The 21,541-nt window shown below is 38.7% G+C and overlaps 1 protein-coding gene across 3 annotated transcripts in view; it reads left to right on the top strand.

The window, feature by feature from the left end:
- The window catches only part of NRF1 (nuclear respiratory factor 1), a 129,256-nt gene that overhangs the window by 93,075 nt on the left and 14,640 nt on the right, over positions 1–21,541 (top strand). For all 3 annotated transcript variants that reach the window (XM_074193706.1, XM_074193708.1, XM_074193705.1), the window contains exon 10: positions 8,022–8,146. In XM_074193706.1, coding sequence (XP_074049807.1) covers positions 8,022–8,146 — 125 coding nt within the window. The remainder of the gene's footprint in view (positions 1–8,021; positions 8,147–21,541) is intronic.

Here is a 21,541-nt window from a genome sequence, read left to right as displayed (position 1 = left end):
AATCAGGAAGACCCAAATTTGAATCCTTTCTTAATTACTTACTAGTTTTTGTGATCCTGGGCAAGTCCCAAAACTCTTTCAGGTTCAATTTTCTCATCTGTAAAATGGGAATAATAATATCACCTACTTCATAGGGCTGTTGTGAAGATCAAATGAGCTAATATGTGTAAGGCAATTTGTAAACTTTAGGCACTATATTTAATGCTTATGTGCCTGGAAATATTCTATAAATTATGCTAAGTATAATACAATATGATAATTTAAGTGCAAAATTATGTGGTACCTACTGCATTTATGACTGAAGATTAGAGAAGGTAAGACCAGTTTCCCTGGAGTAATCAAGAGAAACTTCATGGAGGAGATGAGACTTGAACTAGGGTCATTTAGACATTTCATGTGGGGGTTTAGTAAGGGTAAAGAAGTGATGGTAGCAATGATCACCGTGTGTTTGAAGAATGATGGAGAGACCAGAAAACTCATGACAGGAAGCTGTTGGAATCAAGATTAGGTAGATAGGGTAGAAACAAACAAAGGCATTAAGATTCAATATGGGAAGCAAGAAAAAGCCATTATTGGCATTTAAAAGAGAAAATTACATGATGAAAGCAGTGAGGATGGATTAGAATGGTAGGTGGGCTGGAGGTATGATATTGTCAAGAGGGCATTGCATTCATCTTTGATTATGATACTACTGAATTGGAAGAACTAGAAAGAAATGATCTAATCTGAAAGAAAATTTTCAAAGGAAAAAAATCAACAGGATTAATTCTTATTGTGTATGTGGGACAAAAGAGAGAAGGAGCAAAGAATTTCCCAGAGTTTTTCACCTGGGAATATGGTGCCCTGGGTAGAGATAGGGAAGTTCTCCTTCAGAGACAGCAAATAGGAAAAGTAGAAGCAGGTCCTACAAGTTATCTATGGTTAAGTTGGTATGGTTTGGTATCACTAAGCCCTCAGTGTTAATTAGACAGCCTGTGAAGTGACTTAAGAAGGAGCACAGAGCCAAGAAAAGACTAAGGTCCCTGTCCTAGAATCCAGTTGTTTGGATATTAAGCTAGTGCCATTTCTGTTGAATAATAGTCCCACTGGCAGTGGAGTCCACTGGGTCTCAGGACTTTTGGGAAGTGCTTGCAATGGCACAGTTACCTCAGATCCAAATAGTGATTTCTACTCATTCTTGATGTGCTTGCCATCAAGGAAAAGATTCTCCTTCCTTTATGTGGAAGTGCTTCTATGTGTCTGTAAAGTTTTGGATCAACAATTATCTAATGATTAAATATCACTTTAAAGAAGATTTACAGGCAGCCTACATTGCATTTGCAGGGTTGTAATTCCTCACTTTGAGGAGATTTCACAGACACAATAAAACTTATTGGAGAAAGGGAAAGTGATCTTTTCCAGGGTCTCTTATCAAGGCAGGCATTGGTCTGGAATTAGAATCCGTTGCTGAGTCCTCTGATCCTTGTAACATCTCAGTGACTTGGAACTTATTCGGTTCCTTACAGTCTTTGCTCAGCACTATTCTTTGCTGTAATAGAAGACATCCAGATAAGTTCCTGAAAAGAAAGAACAATATTAGAAAGAACCTCTCTCCTCTGAGCCTCAGAAGCCCACATGTTCTACCTGCCTTGTCTGAGAACGAGAAAGTAGGCAGCCATAGACAAGAAGCTTATATGACTTTGCAGAAGCTTCTAACCAGCAGATTGGATGTTTCAGTAAAGTATAGGTACCCTGGGAGTAGTGGGGATGGTGGAAAATATGAGACAGGCCCTGGCTCCTTTCACAGTTAGGGCAAGCGTTTATTTCTAAAGTCTACATGGGGAATAGTTTCCCTAGAGGTCTTATTAACAAGTTCAAATGCAGCTGAGGTGACTGTGGTGTTTACACCAAAGGAAAAGGCCCAGGATTTACTATGGCATGTAGGAGTCCAGAGATGTTGAAATCTGCTTGCAATCAGATAGTGCAGTATGCCCAGATAATATCAAGGGATGAGTACTGGCAGTGAGTGGTCTGTACAGCTCCTATGGGTGTTGAGACAAAATCTGACAGTGACTAGGACAGAGTCCTAAGGGGCAGCTGCTATCTGGGACCCCTTTCATTAAACAATTAGGTTGGAGTTAAGACTTTAGCTTTTATTCACTTATTCATTTTATTCATTTATTCATTCCTGTTATTTGAGATGGCACTGTTCCAAACCTCCCCCAAATTGGCAGATATCATTCACAATTCATTGTTAGAATTTTTCTTAGCAAAAATTGTCCTGGTAAGTTTGGTCATCCTTGATGTTGTTAGAGCTACCCTATTCTTACCTGCTTGCCTTTTAGGTACAAATGGAACAAGTGTGATTGTCTCACAGTTCCCTGTTTTGATCTAGCGCTATAAACAGCAAATCCTAGGCTCAGACCAACCTCCATCATGTCAGGTCGGGAAGATGAAGAAGGAAGAGAAGTTTCTTCCATCAGGGAAAAAGAGGCTCAGGAAAAAACCCAGGACTCAGAGCATGCTTTTATGAGTGTTTTAAACCAAAGCTGGATTGAGACAGGTGCATTTCATGTACTAGGTCCTTAATAAATGCTTGAAGCCTCTGCCTTTAGATTCCTTGTTGGAGAACCTATATAAAGCTTGTCTGAATTTTTATGATAATACAGTCTTCAGTTCTCTCAAAACCAAATGACCTTTACCAAAGGTTTTTGCCAAAAAACACTCTTAGTACATAGTAAGAAACACTTTTCCCTCAAACAAATGACCATAGAATATCATAGCTTCACAAAGATTTGGAATCACTGCCTTAAACCATCCTTATAAATACCACGACATCATAAATTACCAGTTCTCCAGAAATTGTTACTACTCTAGCCTCATTTACATAACTTGAGCTCCCTAGAAAAATAAAAACTTTCTTTTTTGCACATCAAAAATTCCCAGCTTTGGCTATTGGCACTCTAACATTTTCTTTAAATATATTTTCCTTTACAAAAATCTATTCTTAGATATGCCTAGCCTAGGGCCTGGCACAAAGTATATACGCAATATCTGTTGAATAGATGAATGGATATGTATTTATCTTGCTAAAATTTTATTTTATATTATCTGGCTTGACCTTACACATCTAACTAGACCCCGCCCCCCCAGGGATTTCCAGAAGTTTAAGAGAGTCAGTGACATTTCTGTGTTCCATTTCTTTCTGAGTAACAATTTTCTCTTGATTCTTTTGGTTAGATTTACATTTGTTTTGTATAGTGTGAAAAATTGATTTTAAAGTGTCAGGACATCACCTGGTGCTTGAGGTAAAGCCAACTAAATGGGTGTGAACTAGTTTAGCTTCATTTGAAGTTGTGCAGAGCTTGTCAACTTCAGAATCCCTAAACTCCATAAGAACTTTAGAAAGACCAAGAAATTAGAAGGAGGTATGCGATGGTCCCAAAGAATGCTAGCAGCTACCACTACTTTTAGAATAGGGACATGGTATTCTAATTTTACTCAGTTTGTTAAGGTTCAGAATAAACTTGAATCTAGAACCTCACAACTTCATCTTGGCCAGTACTATGCATGCTGTCACGTTTGAGTGTCATAGAAAGATCACCACATTTCACATTGTGCTGTAATGTAAGAAGGGAGCTATGACTAAAAATATTGGAAATAAAAAACTTGTTAATGCCTTTTTTAATGCTCTGATACAGCTCCACTACATTCTGATAGCATGTTTTTCATCTTTCCATGCAATTTCAAGTCAGATCATGAAATGTTTTCAGTTGTAATTGGGTACTGTAAATTTGACTGTAGCATTATTTATTGGCAGAATTTTCTTGCAATATAAAGAAATAAAACACCATGTTTTATTAATTATATAATCAATGATTACTACTTATGAGATTGTGAACTACCTTGTAAATATTAAATACTGATCCTTGTTTTAAGTCTAGATCAACCTTTCTGCTCTACTCTGGGTTTAGATTTCAACTGCTGTTCAAGGGCTACCTATTGCTATTGAAACACTGAGAAAGAAGTCTCCTCCGAGTATAAAGAGAATGGGCTTGGTTTTCTTATGAGCTATTGTACTTAACCCTAGTGGTCCTGTTCAGTATTTTTTCTAACATAAAATTCATTCCAAAAAATTTTATTTTAAGTAACAATATTGTAAAGATAAATGCATTTAAATATAAAGATAAAATGTATCTTAAAAGTCATCTTATTCTTCATCAAAATGAATGTGATGTGAATGGTAACGCTTAACCATCATAATGGATACTTGGAAATGGCAATAAATGTTTTCCTCTTCTATATGATTAAATTTAAATTACCAATGCTAAATAAATAGTTGGATAATTGGAATATAAGTTAGATGTCATTTTTTCATATTCTGAAGTTGACAAGTAATTGTTGGTATTAATAGCAAGAAGAGAACAACTTAATATTTTTAATGTGATTCTTTTGTTCACTGTCAGTCAAAAAGCATTTATTAAATGATACTCTGTCATTTATACTATGACTTTGATAAGTTCCCAGACACAAAAGAAAGACAAAAGCCATCCCTGTTCTCCAGGAGCTCACAGTCTGATGGGAAGACAATATGCAAACAACTTTGCCCGATAGATAGATAGATAGATAGATAGATAGATAGATAGATAGAGTATAAATTGGATGTAATCACCAGAAGGAAGGCACTAGAATTTAGGGAAATCCATAAATGCTTCTCAAAAAAAGATAGAATTTTATCTGGGAACTTGAAGGAACCTAGGGATGCTAGGAAGTAGAAATAAAGAGGGAAAGCCAGTGGAAATAAATGTTCTTAGTGAGAACATGGAGCATCTTGGATGAGGGCTATGTTACTGTATTACAGGCTATATGATGGGAGAGTAAGGTATAAGAAGACTAGAAAGAAAAAATTTTAAAAAAGAAAAAAGACTAGAAAGATGGGAAGGGATCTGATTATAAAGAGCTTTAAATGCCAGACAGAATTTTATATTCAATCCTAGAAGTAATAGCAAGTCACTGAAGTTTATTGAATAAAGGAATGGCGTGATCTAACTTGTATTTTAGGAAGATTACTTTGACAACTACCAAAATGGATTTGGAGCATCATCAACATAGAGATGCTAATCATCAACATAGAGATGCTATGGGGAAGCTAGGTGGTGCAGTGGATAGAGCACCAGCCCTGGAGTCAGGAGGACCTGAGTTCAAATCCAGCCTCAGACACTTAATAATGCCCTGACTGTGTGACCTTGGGCAAGTCACTTAACCCCATTGTCTTAAATAAATAAAATTTAAAAAGAAGGGGAAAAAAAGAAGCAATAACTCAGAGATGCTAAATGAAACTATGGAAACTGATAAGATCACCAACAGGAATAGAGAATGAAAGGGACTCCAGACTAAGTCTTGAAGACACTCACAGTTAGTGTATCTGACCCTAGTGTAGACTCAGCAAAGGAGACTGAGAAGGAGCAGTCTGATAGGAGGGAAAGCAGAAGAGTAGTGTCAAAATAACCTAGAAAAGTGACTATCAAGGGGAAGATTATTGCTAACTGAGCAGAGCAACTTCAGTTGAATGATGAGGTTGGAAGCCAGACCACAGAGTTAAGAGAGTAAGAGGAAAAGAAGTAAAGGCACTGATTGTAACCACAAAAAGAGGAGAGTTATAGGACAGTAGCTAGTGAGAATGAGCAGGCCAAGTGACAAGTTTTTTAAGGAAGAAGGAAACATAAATAGGTTTTTGATAGTGGAGAAGCAGTCAGTAGACAGGGGAAGTTTGAAGATAAGTGAGAGAGTAATAATGAAAGAGGGGGCATCTCCTGGAGAAGATGGGAAAGCATGGGATCATTATGCATTGAGTTCATATAGGAATACTTATGTTCACCAGGACATCTCTGGCATTATACAGTATATGAAAACAGTACTGTTAACCTGCTCTTAAATATCTACTACTATACTTCAGGAGTTGAAAGATCTATGATTTCATTTTGCAAGAATTCCCTTTAACCAATGCAGATTGCTACCTCTCATGGCTTAATGATTTGCTATAGGGTGAAAAATCATTGCCAGGTAACTTTTTATAAACCTCAGAAACTTTTAAATTTACTTGGCTAACTAAACTAGTCTTTGGACAACAGACAATACAGTTAAGATTTTCATGACACTCCTCTCTTAGTTTTCATCCTGCTAGTTGGGTCACTGTTCCATCTCTTTTGTTGAACCTTGTCCCATTTCCCTTTTTTTTCTATACTCTTAGTGATCTCATCAGCCTCTGTGGGTTCAACTATCACTTCTATTCAGTAGACTCCCAGATTGATATAGCCATCCCTGGTCTCACTCCTGAACATTAGTTGTTCATCACAGGTTTTGGTTTAGATATAGATGTCCCCTAGACATCTTAAACATGACATACCTATTATCTTTCCATCATATCCAATTATTTGCCAAATCTTGTCCATTCTACCTTCATTATATATTTCTCATCTTTTACCTCATCTCCACACATTATCATCACACCAGCTATTTCTTTTGCCTTGAAATATACTCCTTTCTTCCCCTTTCCCCACTCCAGCTTCTCTCAACTGAAATGTCTTTTTTTTAATGGAAATCTGCCCTAATTTCTGTAGTTGATAGTGGCCTGCCTCCCAGAAATTACTTCAGATTTATTTTGTATTTAATTTTCTGTATACATATTACTCCCCTTCAGGCTTCATGAGGATGACAACTTTTGGGAGGTCAAGGGGCTTATATCTCTAGCACCTAACACAATACCTGAACATAATAGTTTTTAATAAATACATATTTAATAGTTTATTGTGTCTGTCACTAGGCACTTTAGGATCTGTAAGAGTTTGCCCCAGCGTTTGAAAAGTCAGGGTCACCTTCATACTGTGATGAGACAACAGAAGGGGATTGCAGTGCTTTGTCAGGCTGTTTTTCCCACTAGTCGTGCTAGATATTCCCTAAGCTATCCACAATTCTTCAATCAAGGCCACTTGGGATAAATCAGTGGCATGAATTTTCAAGATGTTTCAGAGTTATGGCAAAGTGTGTAGGCTCAGAACAGAAAAACTAACTGACTTATCTAGAGATGTAAAAATCTACGATTTGTACTCATAAATCATGCTTTTCTGCTTTTTTGGAAGTCTCATTAACTATGCAACTTGCCCCCAGGGCTCATTCTGGGAAGAAACATTCATGAATTTGGGATGTAGAGGGGGAAAATGGTCTAGAAAATGGTAGCTGGAAAGGTAATTGCTGCCAGTGAATGGGCCTCTCCCTCCATGCCATGAAAAGTTTGAACTTCAGTAAAGAGGATTATCATTTTGCTATATCTATAAAAATGAGAAAGCTTTGTCATTTGCTGATCATTTTAAATTATTAATAAAAATCTTTGATGCTTTGGTTACTGTGAAGTAAAGAGGCTAAAGATCAGGTGGGGAGACCTGACTAAAACCTGGGAGCAGACATGAAGTCAAGCTAACTACTTAGTCACCTTTGTGATTTCCTTGGAATTAATAACCAAGTTATTATTTAACATTAGTTAAATATTAACAAGGTTTACTCTTGATTCCTTGGCTTGTTCTTTCCTGTAATTCATCTCTTTTGCTACAGAAAAGCCTATTTCCAAAGGACTGCCTGTGTTATTATAATGGAGAAGGGAAAAGGAAAGCTGAGGGATTAGCAGTGAAGACTAATGGCATATGCACTGTGATTATGGATCACAATCCCCACTATATTTTGTGGACACTCAGTCAATGCTAATTGATGTGGATAAGGAAGAGAATAATAATGGTTATCTCTTTCCATTCCAAAATGCATATTTCTTTAGACATTTTAAATTTTCTAAACTGCTTTTGGTTTTATCCATTAGTATTTTTAAAGCCATTCATTAGTTTCATGGACTTGCTATTAAACCCTTGCTCAATGGGGTCACAGTAGGGACTGAGAGGGTTAGTGGTGAGAGGGTGGGGGAAGGTCATTTGCCTTGCTTCAGCACCATGTCTTTTCATCTCATCCATCCTTTTCTCTTAATCTCATGCCTACAGTGAAGCCGCCGCCCATGCTGTCGCCACGCTGGCTGAGGCCACACTGCAAGGGGGAGGACAGATAGTCCTGTCTGGGGAAACCGCAGCAGCTGTAGGAGCACTTACTGGAGTCCAGGATGCTAATGGTAAGAGGGTATAAATATTTGATTGAATTTCTTCCCTGTTTCCACTTAAACCCTTAAGACATGACTGACAGCAAAAACAACCTTTTCCCAACCACTCAAAAGAAAAGGGGGGAAAAAAAGATTAAGCTTTGGCTTGAGTAGTAACCAAAGAGTGCTTTTCTTTGTGGCAAAGAGTGAATGCCCAGAGAACCTTTGGCCTCCTGTGGGGAGGTGGCCTAAGCTCCTGTCCATCTCTCTCACACTAAGACTTTGAAAATTAATTTGGAAATGGAAGAAGCCTGATTACTTTTCTGGCCCTTACAAGATCCCATCCATGGGTCCTGATGAGCTCCTGTAGTTCTGGTAACATTTAATCCCAATCATCAATGGCAGACAACTGGAGAAAGTGTTTCCCTGGCAGAATATGCCATAATGATGGCTGCTTAATTGTTTATTTGAAAGAGACTTTGCTTTCAGGGACTCTCAATCTTTCTGTAGTTAAAGCAGGATAAAATATATCATGTGGTACCATCTTCCTCATGTCAGCATTAATACTAATGTAAACCATTGCTCCTATGATGAGTGAGTTTCTCACCATGGCCTGATGTGATCTAGTTAGGGTGGTCAGTCCTCATAACCTCAGAACAGTTATCCCCACTTAGGTCTCTGGGAGTATCATGTCTCACACTTGGTTAGTACCACTCTTTTGGTTGCCATGCTAGATCTGTTTCCTATTTTCCATTGATTCCCTTAGAATTTCTCAATTTGATCAATAATGTGCAACCACACCATCATTCCCCCTTGCCTCTTCAGCTTTGTGAATGCCACTGTGATTCATGAGTTTGATTTGAAAGGGACAAAGTTCACTGAGTAGCAAAAACTACCTAATTCCAAGTCAGCTTTGTAGATAAGAACTTCCCCATGGAAGTTATTGGAAAGACTGAACCAAAAAGGAAAAACAATTCTTGTTATGCTTATCCTGGTTTTGAGGCAACTCAAATTTGAGCTACATAGTGTGGCGTTTTTGGTTGCTTTGTGAGAATAGGGAGACCAGTGTACTATTCTGTCAAGAAACTTGACAGTAGAGGCATTGATGAACAAATTAAAAAAAAAAAGAGTAACATGTCACTTGAGATAATGTGAGAAGTAATAGAAAAGGTAATGATTATGTCCTCCAGAAAGGCCAAGAGAAAACATTTTAATGTCTTGGTAAGACAAGGGAAAAAAAGTTTCTAACAATAACCTGCTCGTTTCTCTAGGACTCTGGGCTTTAGTGACATGACTCAATAGGAGTCACTGGTAGACTGCACCAAACCTCAAAATATTGCAGTATTTCATGTATCTGAGAATGATCATGTTTAGAATCAAAAGAATCTTAAAATAAATTAAGAAAAAGTTTGCAGAACTTCATCCTTATCTGCCTATGTCTATCCTTACTCTTAGTGTTCGTTTTAAGAATTCTTACTTAAAAAATAATCTTTAAAGGAAAAGGAATGATCTCTTTATTTAATATTGATTAGAAGTGCAGTTGCTGTTGTTATTATGTATCTGGTAAAAAATATTTTTCTGGATGAATTGAAAAGAGATTTTGTTATCTATTCTTTCCCTTTCTAGGAATGCTTGACTGAACTCTGAATACTCACTCTCCCCCATCTCTTTTGCAATCAGTTGTTACATCTCTCTCCATCTTTTAGCCAGGATATAAATGATAAAAATCAATCCATACCAACTGTGTATATCACTGCTTATTCTATAAGTGTCCCTCCACATTGAGGGTTCAAATTATCTTTTGCAACTAGGAGAAAAGGGAAATTCTGGTCTGTAGCCAAATAGGCAGTAGGTGTTAGTAGAGTTTTCCAACATGTGACTGCAGGGATTTGCTGAATTCTAGCTTTGAAGCTTATAATTATCATTTTCCCTGAACTTAACACTTGTTCTTCTACCTCTGCACATTTGAACAAGCCCTCTCCTATATCTGGAATGCACTTTGTCTTCATCTCTCCTTTTTAAGATCATTATCCTTCATTCAGTACTCAGATGTCCCCTTCATTGTAGAACCTTTCTTCATCTTCCAACATCAGTTTTCTTTTCTCTCTTTGTGCTTCTCTCTCATCACTTTACTTTTTATAAATATTTACTTGTCTGCATACATGTAGCATAGTGGAATTTAAATTCCTTGACAGCAAGTATTACATCACACTTGGCCTTTTCTTCTTTGTGGTCTAGCATGATGTCCTGCAAATTGCAGGTGCTTAATAAATTGAATTAAATGTGATTCTTTTTGCCTTTCCTGTCCTATAAAGTCATCAGGTTGTGTCATACTTTGTCATGACACTTGTAAGAGAGTGCCTGTTTCTAGCAATTGAATTTGGTCAGCATCAAGTAAAATCAGGGGAAAAAAAATACAAAAACAAAAGCCTAGGGGCAGTTAGGTGACACAGTGGATAGAGCACCAGCCCTGGAATCAGGAGTACCTGAATTTAAATCTGGCCTCAGACACTTAATAATTACCTAGCCATGTGACCTTGGGGAAGCCACTTAACCCCATTGCCTTACAAAAACCTTAAAAAAAAAAAGCCTGAAGAATTCTTACTGGAACTTAAACTAGCTTCCCCCCCCCCCCCCCCATATCAGATTCTGAGCTGGTGATGACTATTTGAGATTTTCTTTTTATCCTTGCAAATCCTTTGTGATGCCAGAGTTTGTCACTTCTGTGATGACAGGACTATAGTTTTTCTCCTGTGAACTGAGCTACCATTACCTAGGTTCTTCTATGAGGAAGCTCAGCATCAACAACTAAGTATTTTTTACTGACCTGAAAATAGATAATACTAGAGGGGAAAAGATCCTCAATTTCAGACAATATAGTTTTAATGTAGGTCTTACTAGCAGAGTACTCTCCTTTGATGATTTAACTATCTTCCTGGCCTAGGGCAGAGGAGAAATTCATTGAAAGAAAAGAGAAGAGAGACATGGGGCCTGTCTGTACAGATTAAACTGATAGTGAATAAGGCAGTGGGAGATGATGATGTTGAGAACAGGTTTTGAATTCAGAGTGGAAAGACTGTAGGGTACAGTATTTCCAAGGTATGTACTACCCACATACCTACCCACATACCTTAATTTGAAAACAGATACAGTAACAGCCTTATTGTTATTTTATGTTCTCTCTGTTTCCTCTGGAACTAAAGAAGTCCTCAACTCCCTTTTCACCCTCTGGCTTAGTGTGTGGTGGTGCCATTCAAGCCCTGAAAGGCTTCCCCATGACTGAGCAGAGCAGCTGAGGTTCCGGTTGTCTCCTAAGAACATACTAGATGTTTTAGTTCCCCGTCCCATCCTTTGTCTTTAACTCTTTTTAAGCCATTTTTGATGCAAAAGCACACCTCTGTTAACAGGTTCTGCTAGCTGCAAAGACCTATCTCCCCTAGGCCTGATCTGACTGAGGAGAGGACAGTGACAGGGTGAAGGATGGAAGGGTAGGGAGAGAGGATGTTGACCAAAGGAAAATGTGCCCAGGGCTGGCAGAACCAACAAAAGAAGGAATGAACATTTATTAAACATCTTGTTGTATGTGCCAGTTGTATGTGCCAAGTCTGAGAGGTGGATGCTCTCATGGTCCCCAATTTACAGATGAAGAAAGTGAGGTAGGTTGAAGAACAGATTGAAGAACATGTGAGTGGAGAGAAGGAAATATTCTGAGAGATTTTATAGAGGTAGAAATGATAAGATTAGGCAACTGATGAGACGCATCAGGTAAGAGTGACACTAAAATTGTAGATCTGAGTGACAAAGCCTGGTTACACCCAGGACTTCTTGAACATCTAAAACTGTTGGATTTAAAGTTGACAATTTAAGATCACAGCTCAAATTGTAAAAATGTCTCCCAGATGACTGTATCTAGCTTGTGTGTCTGTCAGTTCAGTAAATGAATATAATTTGTTTGCAAAATGTGAATCCTTGGTCTAAATAGAAATGAAAACTGAGCCTTTGTGCTTTTGAAATTTTAATCTTCCAGTTTGGTCTTTTAGCAGTCTCTTCTCATATTCTTTTTTGAACCCAAGAGGGCAGCATTGATCAATTCCCCATTCATTTGGAATGTCTGTGTGGAGATAACATACGAACAAGCTTTTGCTTCCTCATTGTTTCTCTTTATACCTCTTGTATCTGTGGTGTCAACTGTCCACTCTTAGGTCTCAAATATGCTGAGGTGACTGCTTCCCTGTGTCCAGGAAATGAAATTCTTTTAAACCTTCTAACCCTCTTCCAAAGAGCTTTCAGCTGTTTAATCTTTGACTGTGCTTTTTTTGAGTTTGGAATGGAGGCAGTTAGGTGACTTAGTTCATAGAATGCTGGTTCTGGAGTCAGGAAGACGAATTCAAATTCAGCTTCAGACACTCACTAGATATGTGACCCTGAAAAAAGTCTCTTAACCTCGGTTTGCCTTAATCTACCAGAGAAGGAAATGGCAAATTACTCCAGTATCTTTGCAGAGAAAACTCCTTATGGGGTCATGAAGAATTGGACCCAACTAACCAATGATCAGCTTACTTGGTCCTTTTGGCATGGGCAAATGTCTACCAAACTGCCTCAGTTTGTCTGTACAATACAGATGGACACAATAACACAGATGATGTGATGCTTTGTACTGATTAGTGCTTCTCTGCCCATCAACCTGAGCTAAAAATAGCTCATATTAGTTCTTGTTCCTGAACCATGAACACACCCAGATTTCCCCCTTTAATAACAACTGGGTTTACTGAGAATTAACACCAGGGATGAAAGGGTTCATCTCAGTGTTCCCAGACAGTCGACAGTGCAGTTTCTCCAGTTGCAGAATTCATAGAATTTATTATTCCTTTGCTATATAGCTTATGTGCTGGTGAAAGGCAAGTCACCTCACAGAACACATTCTAATCATTTCCCAGGTCTACTTCTTGATCAGTTCTCTATGATTTCTTTAGGATCTCCTTAATAAGTGAGAAATTTGTTATAATGCAGTAGTTGATACACAAGAGCTTCTAACATAGTAAGTTGCTCATTCCCAAACCCTCAGTTTAGCTTCTTGACTGTCACTGTCTCTTGCAACTTCTAGTCTAGCAAAAAGGAACATTCAAAGTTTGTGTTCCTCCCAGAAGTCGTCCAGCTGACCTGCCTCCCCAGACCTATTACAACCTTCTCTAGCTCTCTGACCCTTTCCTTGCTCACTTCATCTTCCATTATCAGCTGCCATGGCTGCTGCCATCCTGGGTACCTTACACATGCCCTGAAGTAGGGAAAATGAACTGAAGGGTCAAGTCTTTTAAAAATTAAAGCTGGGGGGCGGCTAGGTGGCTCAGTGGATAAGAGCACTGGCCCTGAAGTCAGGAGTACCTGGGTTCAAATCCAGCCTCAGACACTTAATAATTACCTAGCTGTGTGGCCTTGGGCAAGCCACTTAACCCCATTGCCTTGCAAAAAACTAAAAAAAAAAAAAATTTAAAGCTGATTACAAGGTATTACCATTGCATTTAAAGTGATAGCAGCCCTCCCCATTTATCTCCACTGCAATATGTTCCCTTTTGTTCGGACCTGGCCCTGGCTATTAAAAGGCTCAGACAAACTCCACTGGGCTCTCCCAAAAGAAAAGGGCTTAACTTGGTAAAGTGGCTGCTCTGGGGCACTGTGTAGTCTGGGATTCTTGCTGAGGCAGAATTTCCTTAAAGGGAATACAGATTTTACCTGCCTGTACTAATATGAGTCCTACCAACTTAATGGCAGCAAGTTTAGATGGAATGATGAATATATACAAGGGGATGTACATGAGATACGGCTAGGAATGTGAGATGTTTTCAGATCATTAAAAGCCTCAAATATCAAACAAAATAATCTGAAAAGGTTAACAGGGAGGTAGAAGAATAACATGACTAAGTCATTACCCAAGGAAGATTATTAAGGGAGTAATATGAAGGTGGATTGGAAGAGGAAGAGAGTGGAGCTAAGAAAACCTATCGGGAGGTTATTACATTAGTCTAGGCAAGTAATAATGAGGCAGTGTACCATACATACATACATCATTATTCTTGTTTACTGATTTCTATAATTCTTACTCATGCCTTTCAATTCGCTATCTTTATTTAAAAACACTCAAGCAAACAAAAAACTAGTTTGATTTAGTTTGGTTTTCCTCCCTCTTAGGGAAAAAAAAATCCTAGATATGATTTTAGTTATGCTTATTACTACTTTAGAAAAAAAAAGCCTGAGTTCAAATCCAGCTTCAGACTCTTGCTAGCTGGACCCTGGACAAATCACTTTACCCTGTTTGTCTCAGTTTTCTCATCTACAAAATGAACTGAAGAAAAAAATGGCAAACCACTCCAGTATCTTTGCCAAGAAAACCCTAAATAGGGGCAGCTAGGTGGCGCAGTAGACAAAGCACCGGCCCTGGAGTCAGGAATACCTGGGTTCAAATCCGGTCTCAAACACTTAATAATTACCTAGCTGTGTGGCCTTGGGCAAGCCACTTAACCCCGTTTGCCTTGCGAAAACCTAAAAAAAAAAAAAGAAAAGAAAAAAAGAAAACTCTAAATGAGGTCACGAAGAGTTTAACATGATTGAAAGTGACTAAACAACAAAATACATAAAATTTTTTGGAGAGGGGATAGAGGTACAATGTGAGTAACTCTGTGTGTGTGTGTGTGTGTGTGTGTGTGTGTGTGTGTGTTAAAGGGGCAAGAGGAATAAATGGATTAAAAGAAAGGAGTGTGGTGTCCAAGGTGGTAGTTGAGATCCATATCTATTGAGACTACCCAGGTGAGAGGATAAATCTACATCTTCCTGAACGCATTGCTTTGTTCTCCCTTCTCCTTTAACTCATCCTTTCTTCCCCCCCCCCCCCCCCCCACACACACACACACGGAGCATTTATCATTCTCAGGGCCTCTCTTTTCAAATCCTTTTTCTGTCTTAGGAGAAAAAGAAATAGTGGTATGATGGTCAGAATGATTAAATAATTTCCTCAAGATGGACGGTTCCTGTACTATGATTTATTGTATGATGACGAAAATGAGAAAAAGGAAGCAAGGTGTTAGAATCTGCAAATGTTAACATCCCTCCCTAGTTTCACATATTGCCAAACATTTCCTGGTCAGTTCCAAGTCAAGACTGAAATCCATGTCTTTCTTACAGCATGACTTAGTTAAAAAAAAAAGCTTTCAACTTAAGTGGAATCTGGCAAGGTTTTTTAGATCTTCCACCAACACAGACAGGATGACTTTCATGTACTACTTTGGGCAATTTAAGAATTGTTTTCCAATCTCCATTGTAGTAAGGGTGTGATTACTAAGCACACCTCTCCTTGCTAGGAGCTCCAGCCCTATCTATAAACTTTATCCTAATCACTCCAAAGTGCAAGAATTAGCAAGAACTATATGAAATCAAAGCACATACATAGCTCACCTCAGAGAGTAAGCAGTATCTAAATGAGGACAGATTGGAGGCCCTCTCTGGCCCTATGATCTAGTGAAATACAAGGTGGTATTAGTGTTATTATTGAAAATCCTCCAGGTGCTTGCCCTACTTGACCTTGGTCATATCATCTTACTCTCTTTGTGTAGTGCTGGCCTTCTCTCTCCCTTCACACAGTCTTGGAGTCAGGAGCCCAGGCTTTGTGACACTTCAAATAGAGTACACCTTCCCTGAATCTCCCCAGCTCAACAGCTTTGTCTCGTTTCTTTTTTTTTTTAATTTTTTTTTTCGTTTCTTTTAAGATGATTCTTCCCAGCCTTTTCTTCACTCTAACTATTTGCATTATGGAATAGTATTCCTTATGTCTGTGATTCTCAATTACTCTTTCCCTTAGTTTGTCTAATAAACTCTACATGAATACTTCTGAGATCTGTGATTTCATTGATAGAGGCAGATTCAAAATGACTTGAACATACCATCTTCACTATCTTCAGGCCAGACTATTACAAAACCTCCCTAAACTTAGCTAGGCTGGTCCAACCATAAATTCATAGGCCTAGATTTGAATCCTTTCCTCTCAGTTCAAAGTTTCAAAGTTCAAAGACTTCTCAGAATTCAGGACCTCTTCCATGTCATGAACAAGTAGTAGAGAAGAATACTAGAGTAATATAATTGTAGTATATCAAGTTTTATGGTAATTGATAATTGTGAAAATTAGACACATAAAATTTTAACTAACGTAATGCATGGTGTTTTATTTAAAACAATTTCTCTGTGCCCATTAAACTCCCCCCAAAACTTATTCATACTGGAACCTATAGATGTTTTTATTCCCACAAGACAAAAGCAACTTCTATTGACTCTCTCTGTTGTCAGGAAATCTGAAGAGATAACTTTGGGTAGAGTTGATAAAATAGATCTCAGTCAAATTTTATTTTGGTACTGCCTTTTCTATAAGTTAAAAAAAAAAGTGAAATTCCTTAGATGTAGTATAATAATATCCTCCATTTAGAACAATAATTCTCTTTTTTAAAGGAAACAAGGAGGATTAGATAGACAGACCTGAAAAGATCTCTTCTTGATTAGGAAAAGAAGAGAGAGCAACTCCAAACTTTGGTTTTGGGGGGGGGGTGAGTACATTATGAAGGATGCAACCTGATCTGAATGGGAAGCTGGCTGGAATCCTGTGAACCTGCTGCAGGGCTCTATGGCATCTTGAAAGCAGAGAATGTTTCACTCTGTATCCCTCCCCACCCCTACACTGGAAGAGAATGTAAAATCCCTTCTCAGTTAACTTTCCAAACAGGGTCTTTCCCAAATAAATTAGCCTCCTTTCCTCACTAATTGTTTTCATCCTTGGAATCATTTGGATACATCTTATTTAGAAAAATATTCAACTCTGTTTTGCCCTGGACTTTTCTTTTGGTTGAAAAATGAACCCAAATGTTTGAGTTGCTCTTTTTTCTTCTTTTTCTCCTTTCTTACCTGTCTTTCCCTTTTCATTCCTTTATTCCACTTGTTAAAGCCCTCACAGGGAAATAGGAGGGAAAGGGGAGAAGGGGGAAAAAGGAGATTTAGAGAGAGGAGGATTTGGTTTAGGGAATGAATTTAAGGATATTTAAAACTTCAAAAACTTAAGAAAAACAAACTTAAGGACATACAAAAATAATTCTAGCTCTTTTTTGAAGTAACAAAGAATAGAAGTTTGGGAGTTATAATTGTTAAATGACTGAAAAAGTTGTATATAAAAATAGGATGAGATATTATTGTGCTGGAAGAAATGCTAGAAGGGGTGGCTGGGTGGCGCAGTGGATCGACCACCAGCCCTGAGTCAGGAGGACCTGGGTTCAAATCCAACCTCAGACACTTTAATAATTACCTAGCTATGTGGCCTTGGGCAAACCACTTAACCCCATTGCCTTGAAAACCCCCCAAAATAAATGAATAAATAAAAGAAATACTGGAGATGGTTTCAGAGAAACCTGGGAAGACATAAGCTAATGCAGGAGAACAATTTATGCAGTATGGTAAAGACAAACAAATTTGGAAGAATTAGAAACTCTGCTTAATGTAATCACCAACCATAATTCCAGATGACTAAAATATCTTACCATTTCCTCTTCCTAATAGAGAAATTAAGAACACAAGACTGTAGAAGACATTTTTTTAAGATTGAGAGAACAGAAGGGTGTGTGTGTGTGTGTGTGTGTGTGTGTGTGTGTGTGCAATAAGCTTCTATTCTTTTTTGAGTATGCCATCCAGAAGATATAATTTTATATTGGGGTGGGCTTTTTTTTCTGTTTTTTGCAAGGTTGTGTGATTAAGTGCCTTGCCCAAGGTCACACAGCTAGGTAATTATTAAGTGTCTGAGGCTGGATTTGAATCAGGTCCTCCTGACTCCAGAGCTAGTGTTCTATCCACTGTGCCACCTAGCTGCTCCTGATTTTATTAGAATATTGTATTAATAAAAGCTTAGCTTGTAGGAATAAGGAAGAATCAAATCTTGTACTCTCCCAACTCTTTTCTTTGAAAAGGATATGAATTCTAGCATTCATTTCTTCTTCCCCAAAACATATGGCTCATAATATGCTCAACCCCTCTTAAAAATTCTAATACCTTTCCTCTTATAATTATGTCCCATTCTGTACATAGTTGTCTTCTATGTCCTAGTTTACTTGTTGTGTCCCTAAGGGTGGGTGCTGTCTTTGGCCTCTTCAGGCCTTGGCTTGACCTAGGAGCTGGATAAATATTTATGGCTTGACTGAATGACCATTAGCTCAGTTCCTTGTGGTCAGGAATTAAACCCATGGTTTTTCTTCTAGCATTGTATATAAAAGGCAAATTTTTTGAAATGAAGGGAAATCATTATATGTAATATGCTCCTTTAGATAGTGTCTACTCAGGTATTCATTGAGAATAACCAACTATAATGATACATTGCAGTCCAATCATTTAAACTATTAAATGGGACTAGATTGTCACTGTCCAGGTGAAACACAAAGTTGCTGCTACCTTCTGGGTATTTTGGTTGAAAATCCAGAGTGAAGTTATTTTTCTCAAAATTTTCTCCTTTTCTGATGGGAGATAGACCTACATAGGTGCCCCTGCTGCCCTGGGGAGGGCAATGAGAGCCCTTCTTCAACCCTGTCTCCAGTGACCTTCTCAGCTTGAAGACAGCTTGGCTTTGCTAAAAAGCAGCTCATGTGACTGCAGTAATCCACAGCCAGTAAACAGCTGGCCAGGATAGTTGCGGGAGGAATTGGCCTATTTTTCCTCTGCACTGCAGACTCTTAAGAGCATGAGAACCCGAGGTTTGAGCTATCAGTGTGCCCAGCAGCATCAGCTACTTCTCATGTCTCTCCTCCTATAATCTGGGCTCCTTGAATGTTCCCAGGTGGACTCCCCCAAATGCATATTCCTCTTATCTAGCCATAGCTCTTTCAGGGCTCTGGCAGGTTTTATAATGGCACCAAGAAGGATCAAATATCCCGGGGCCCAATGTGTCTTTAGGCTGGGTGGAGCCATTGCCATTGGCAGAGTTTCGGTTTTCACACTGTAACATACACACTGCTGTGAAATGGGGAGAGTGTGGGCCAGTTCCCAGGTGCTTTTCAACCCCAGAGCACCTAGAAGATTACCGTCTTCTCCATTCTTAGTAGGTTTTTAGCCCTAGTCCCTTTCTTGGGAGAAGGAGGGGGTAATTCGCATTTCCTTTAACCTATCCCCACCCCCTTCACTGTGACCTCCTATAGCTTCTGCTTATCCTCTGTTATCCTGCTCCAGAATAGCTCTCCCAAGGACAGGGCTGTTTCCCTGAATCCATTTTCCCCTCCCCCAGGGAGATGAGCTGATAGCACTAGTTTGAACACTGTACAGAATATCTTAGCCCTGCTCTTCAGACCAGCTAGATGCCATACTTGCCTGGGGTTTTAGTATCTTTTGTTCCACCTTTCTCCCCCCAACCCCTCCAGTGGGACCTTGGGGTCACTGCTGAAGAACTGGAGATACCTTGATCAGCTTATTTAGTTATTCTCTACTTTTTGTGCTTGCATACCATGGGTTATCATTAAAGGAAAGCATAGTCTCAGACTTTTTCTAATAGCAGGGTCCCGTTGTGGAGTATTCACCCAGGAAGGAGGGAAAAGAATTAATCTTTAGAAGGAGCCTTCGAAGCTTGTTTGTAAAACATTCTTGGGGCCACATTCCTAGTGTCTAGAGTTACCAGTACTTTCTCTTCATTCACCAGATACAACCCACAATTCCAGTGGTTTACAGTTGGTAATAATCTTTGCAGTTGGAGTTTTTTCCTCTCAGGTGAAGTTACCTCCTTCCAGTCAAAGGTCTTTGAATGACAGTCCTTAGCATAACCTAGGCTCCACACTTCCTTTCCTAGATGCCTCCTACCCAGTCACAAAGGGATCATCACCCCAGTGTGCTCTCTCTTTCTCTACTGCAGTTGTCATTGCCTTTAGAAATCTAGCAAGTCTTGAATCAGACATCCCGTTTGGTATAAAAGTAGTCTTTGATGCAACCTGTGTTATTAGGGAATGCTGGACCAGTGAAATAAAGGAGTTATGTATACTTTAAAAAAAACTAGGGGACAATAATACAAAATGGTATGTATGAATTTATGACAACTGTGTAAAAACAATTATGTCCACATTAACAATGATCAGAAAATAATTTAGAGAGATGGTCATAACCTTTGACATTTTCTTCTTGTGCCAAGTTATTTATGGCCATAATAAAATTAAATAATTAAAACAATGAGATGGGCACCAAGAGCCAAGAGGCTGAAATGCCAGTGGCTCTCTGTTCTGAGCACCATTTCTGCCTGGGTATGTGTTCTTTTAGATATTGTCACCAGCATTCAACTTTACTGAAGTTACCATTGGGCTTGGTGTCAGGAAAGACAGGAGCTCCCTCCTGGAGCTCACAACCCTCCTGAAGGTGGCTGTTTTTAGGGTCTCAGAGAGCAGTAGTGAAACTCTGCATGTAGGAGCCTCCATGAGTCCAGGCTGACCCTGACCCCCTCCAGCCTGCCCTTTACTGCCTTTGTCTGCTCCAGAATTAGGAGCCAGACTCAGTGCCCAGGCTTAGTCAGACAAGCTGGGGTAGATGCAGGTGACATTGGAGAGATTCCCCAAGGTTTTGGGCACTTAGCCATAATTTGCCAGACAAAAAGATCATCACCCCCATATTTTCTTGGCTGAGTTAAATGTTTCATATCTCTCACTGCCAAATCCCTTGAAGTTCATAGGTCTTTCTGATGCTTTGGATTTAATGATTTGGATTTACTTTAACTTTAGTAAAATTATAATTCTGAATGTTAGTCAAAGGAGACCTTTTTCAGTGTCCATAATTACAGGTAGTATTGTTTTTATTTGTTTTTATTTATTTTATTTATTTATGTTCTTGCAAGGCAATGGGGTTAAGTGGCTTGCCCAAGGCCACACAGCTAGGTAATTATTAAGTGTCTGAGATCGGATTTGAACCCAGATACTCCTGACTCCAGGGCCCGTGCTTTATCCACTGCGCCACCTAGCTGCCCCTACAGGTAGTATTGTTACAAGGAATTTTTAGGTGCCCCACCAACACCAGAAACATATATAATTAATTGAGTTTCATAAAAACTCTCTCAACCAAGAAAATGGTGATGCTTCATGATTGATTTGTTATCAGTCCTGCCATTGAAATAATACAAATGTAAACATAAACATAACTATCCTCTGGGCTTTCTGACAAATAGTTGGCAGAAGATAGATTTTGTTTATGCTTTCAATTAGAATTTTGGTAAAATGTCAATACACTGTTATTACCCTTAAAACTTTGTACACCTCCAGTAAGATAATATTGGCCCCTGATTCTCAGGTTACTATGACAAATACAGTGTTTTATTGCTTATATTTGTTTAATAAGAAACAAATGTGCAACTGGCAGCAGCTTGACTAGAGCAGTTATCTGAAAAGGATG

This window comes from Macrotis lagotis, chromosome 7 (assembly GCF_037893015.1).
Source record: "Macrotis lagotis isolate mMagLag1 chromosome 7, bilby.v1.9.chrom.fasta, whole genome shotgun sequence".
Lineage (NCBI taxonomy): Eukaryota > Metazoa > Chordata > Mammalia > Peramelemorphia > Peramelidae > Macrotis > Macrotis lagotis.
Note: the sequence above shows the minus strand (reverse complement) of the source record. Positions and strands in the feature narration are given on the sequence as shown.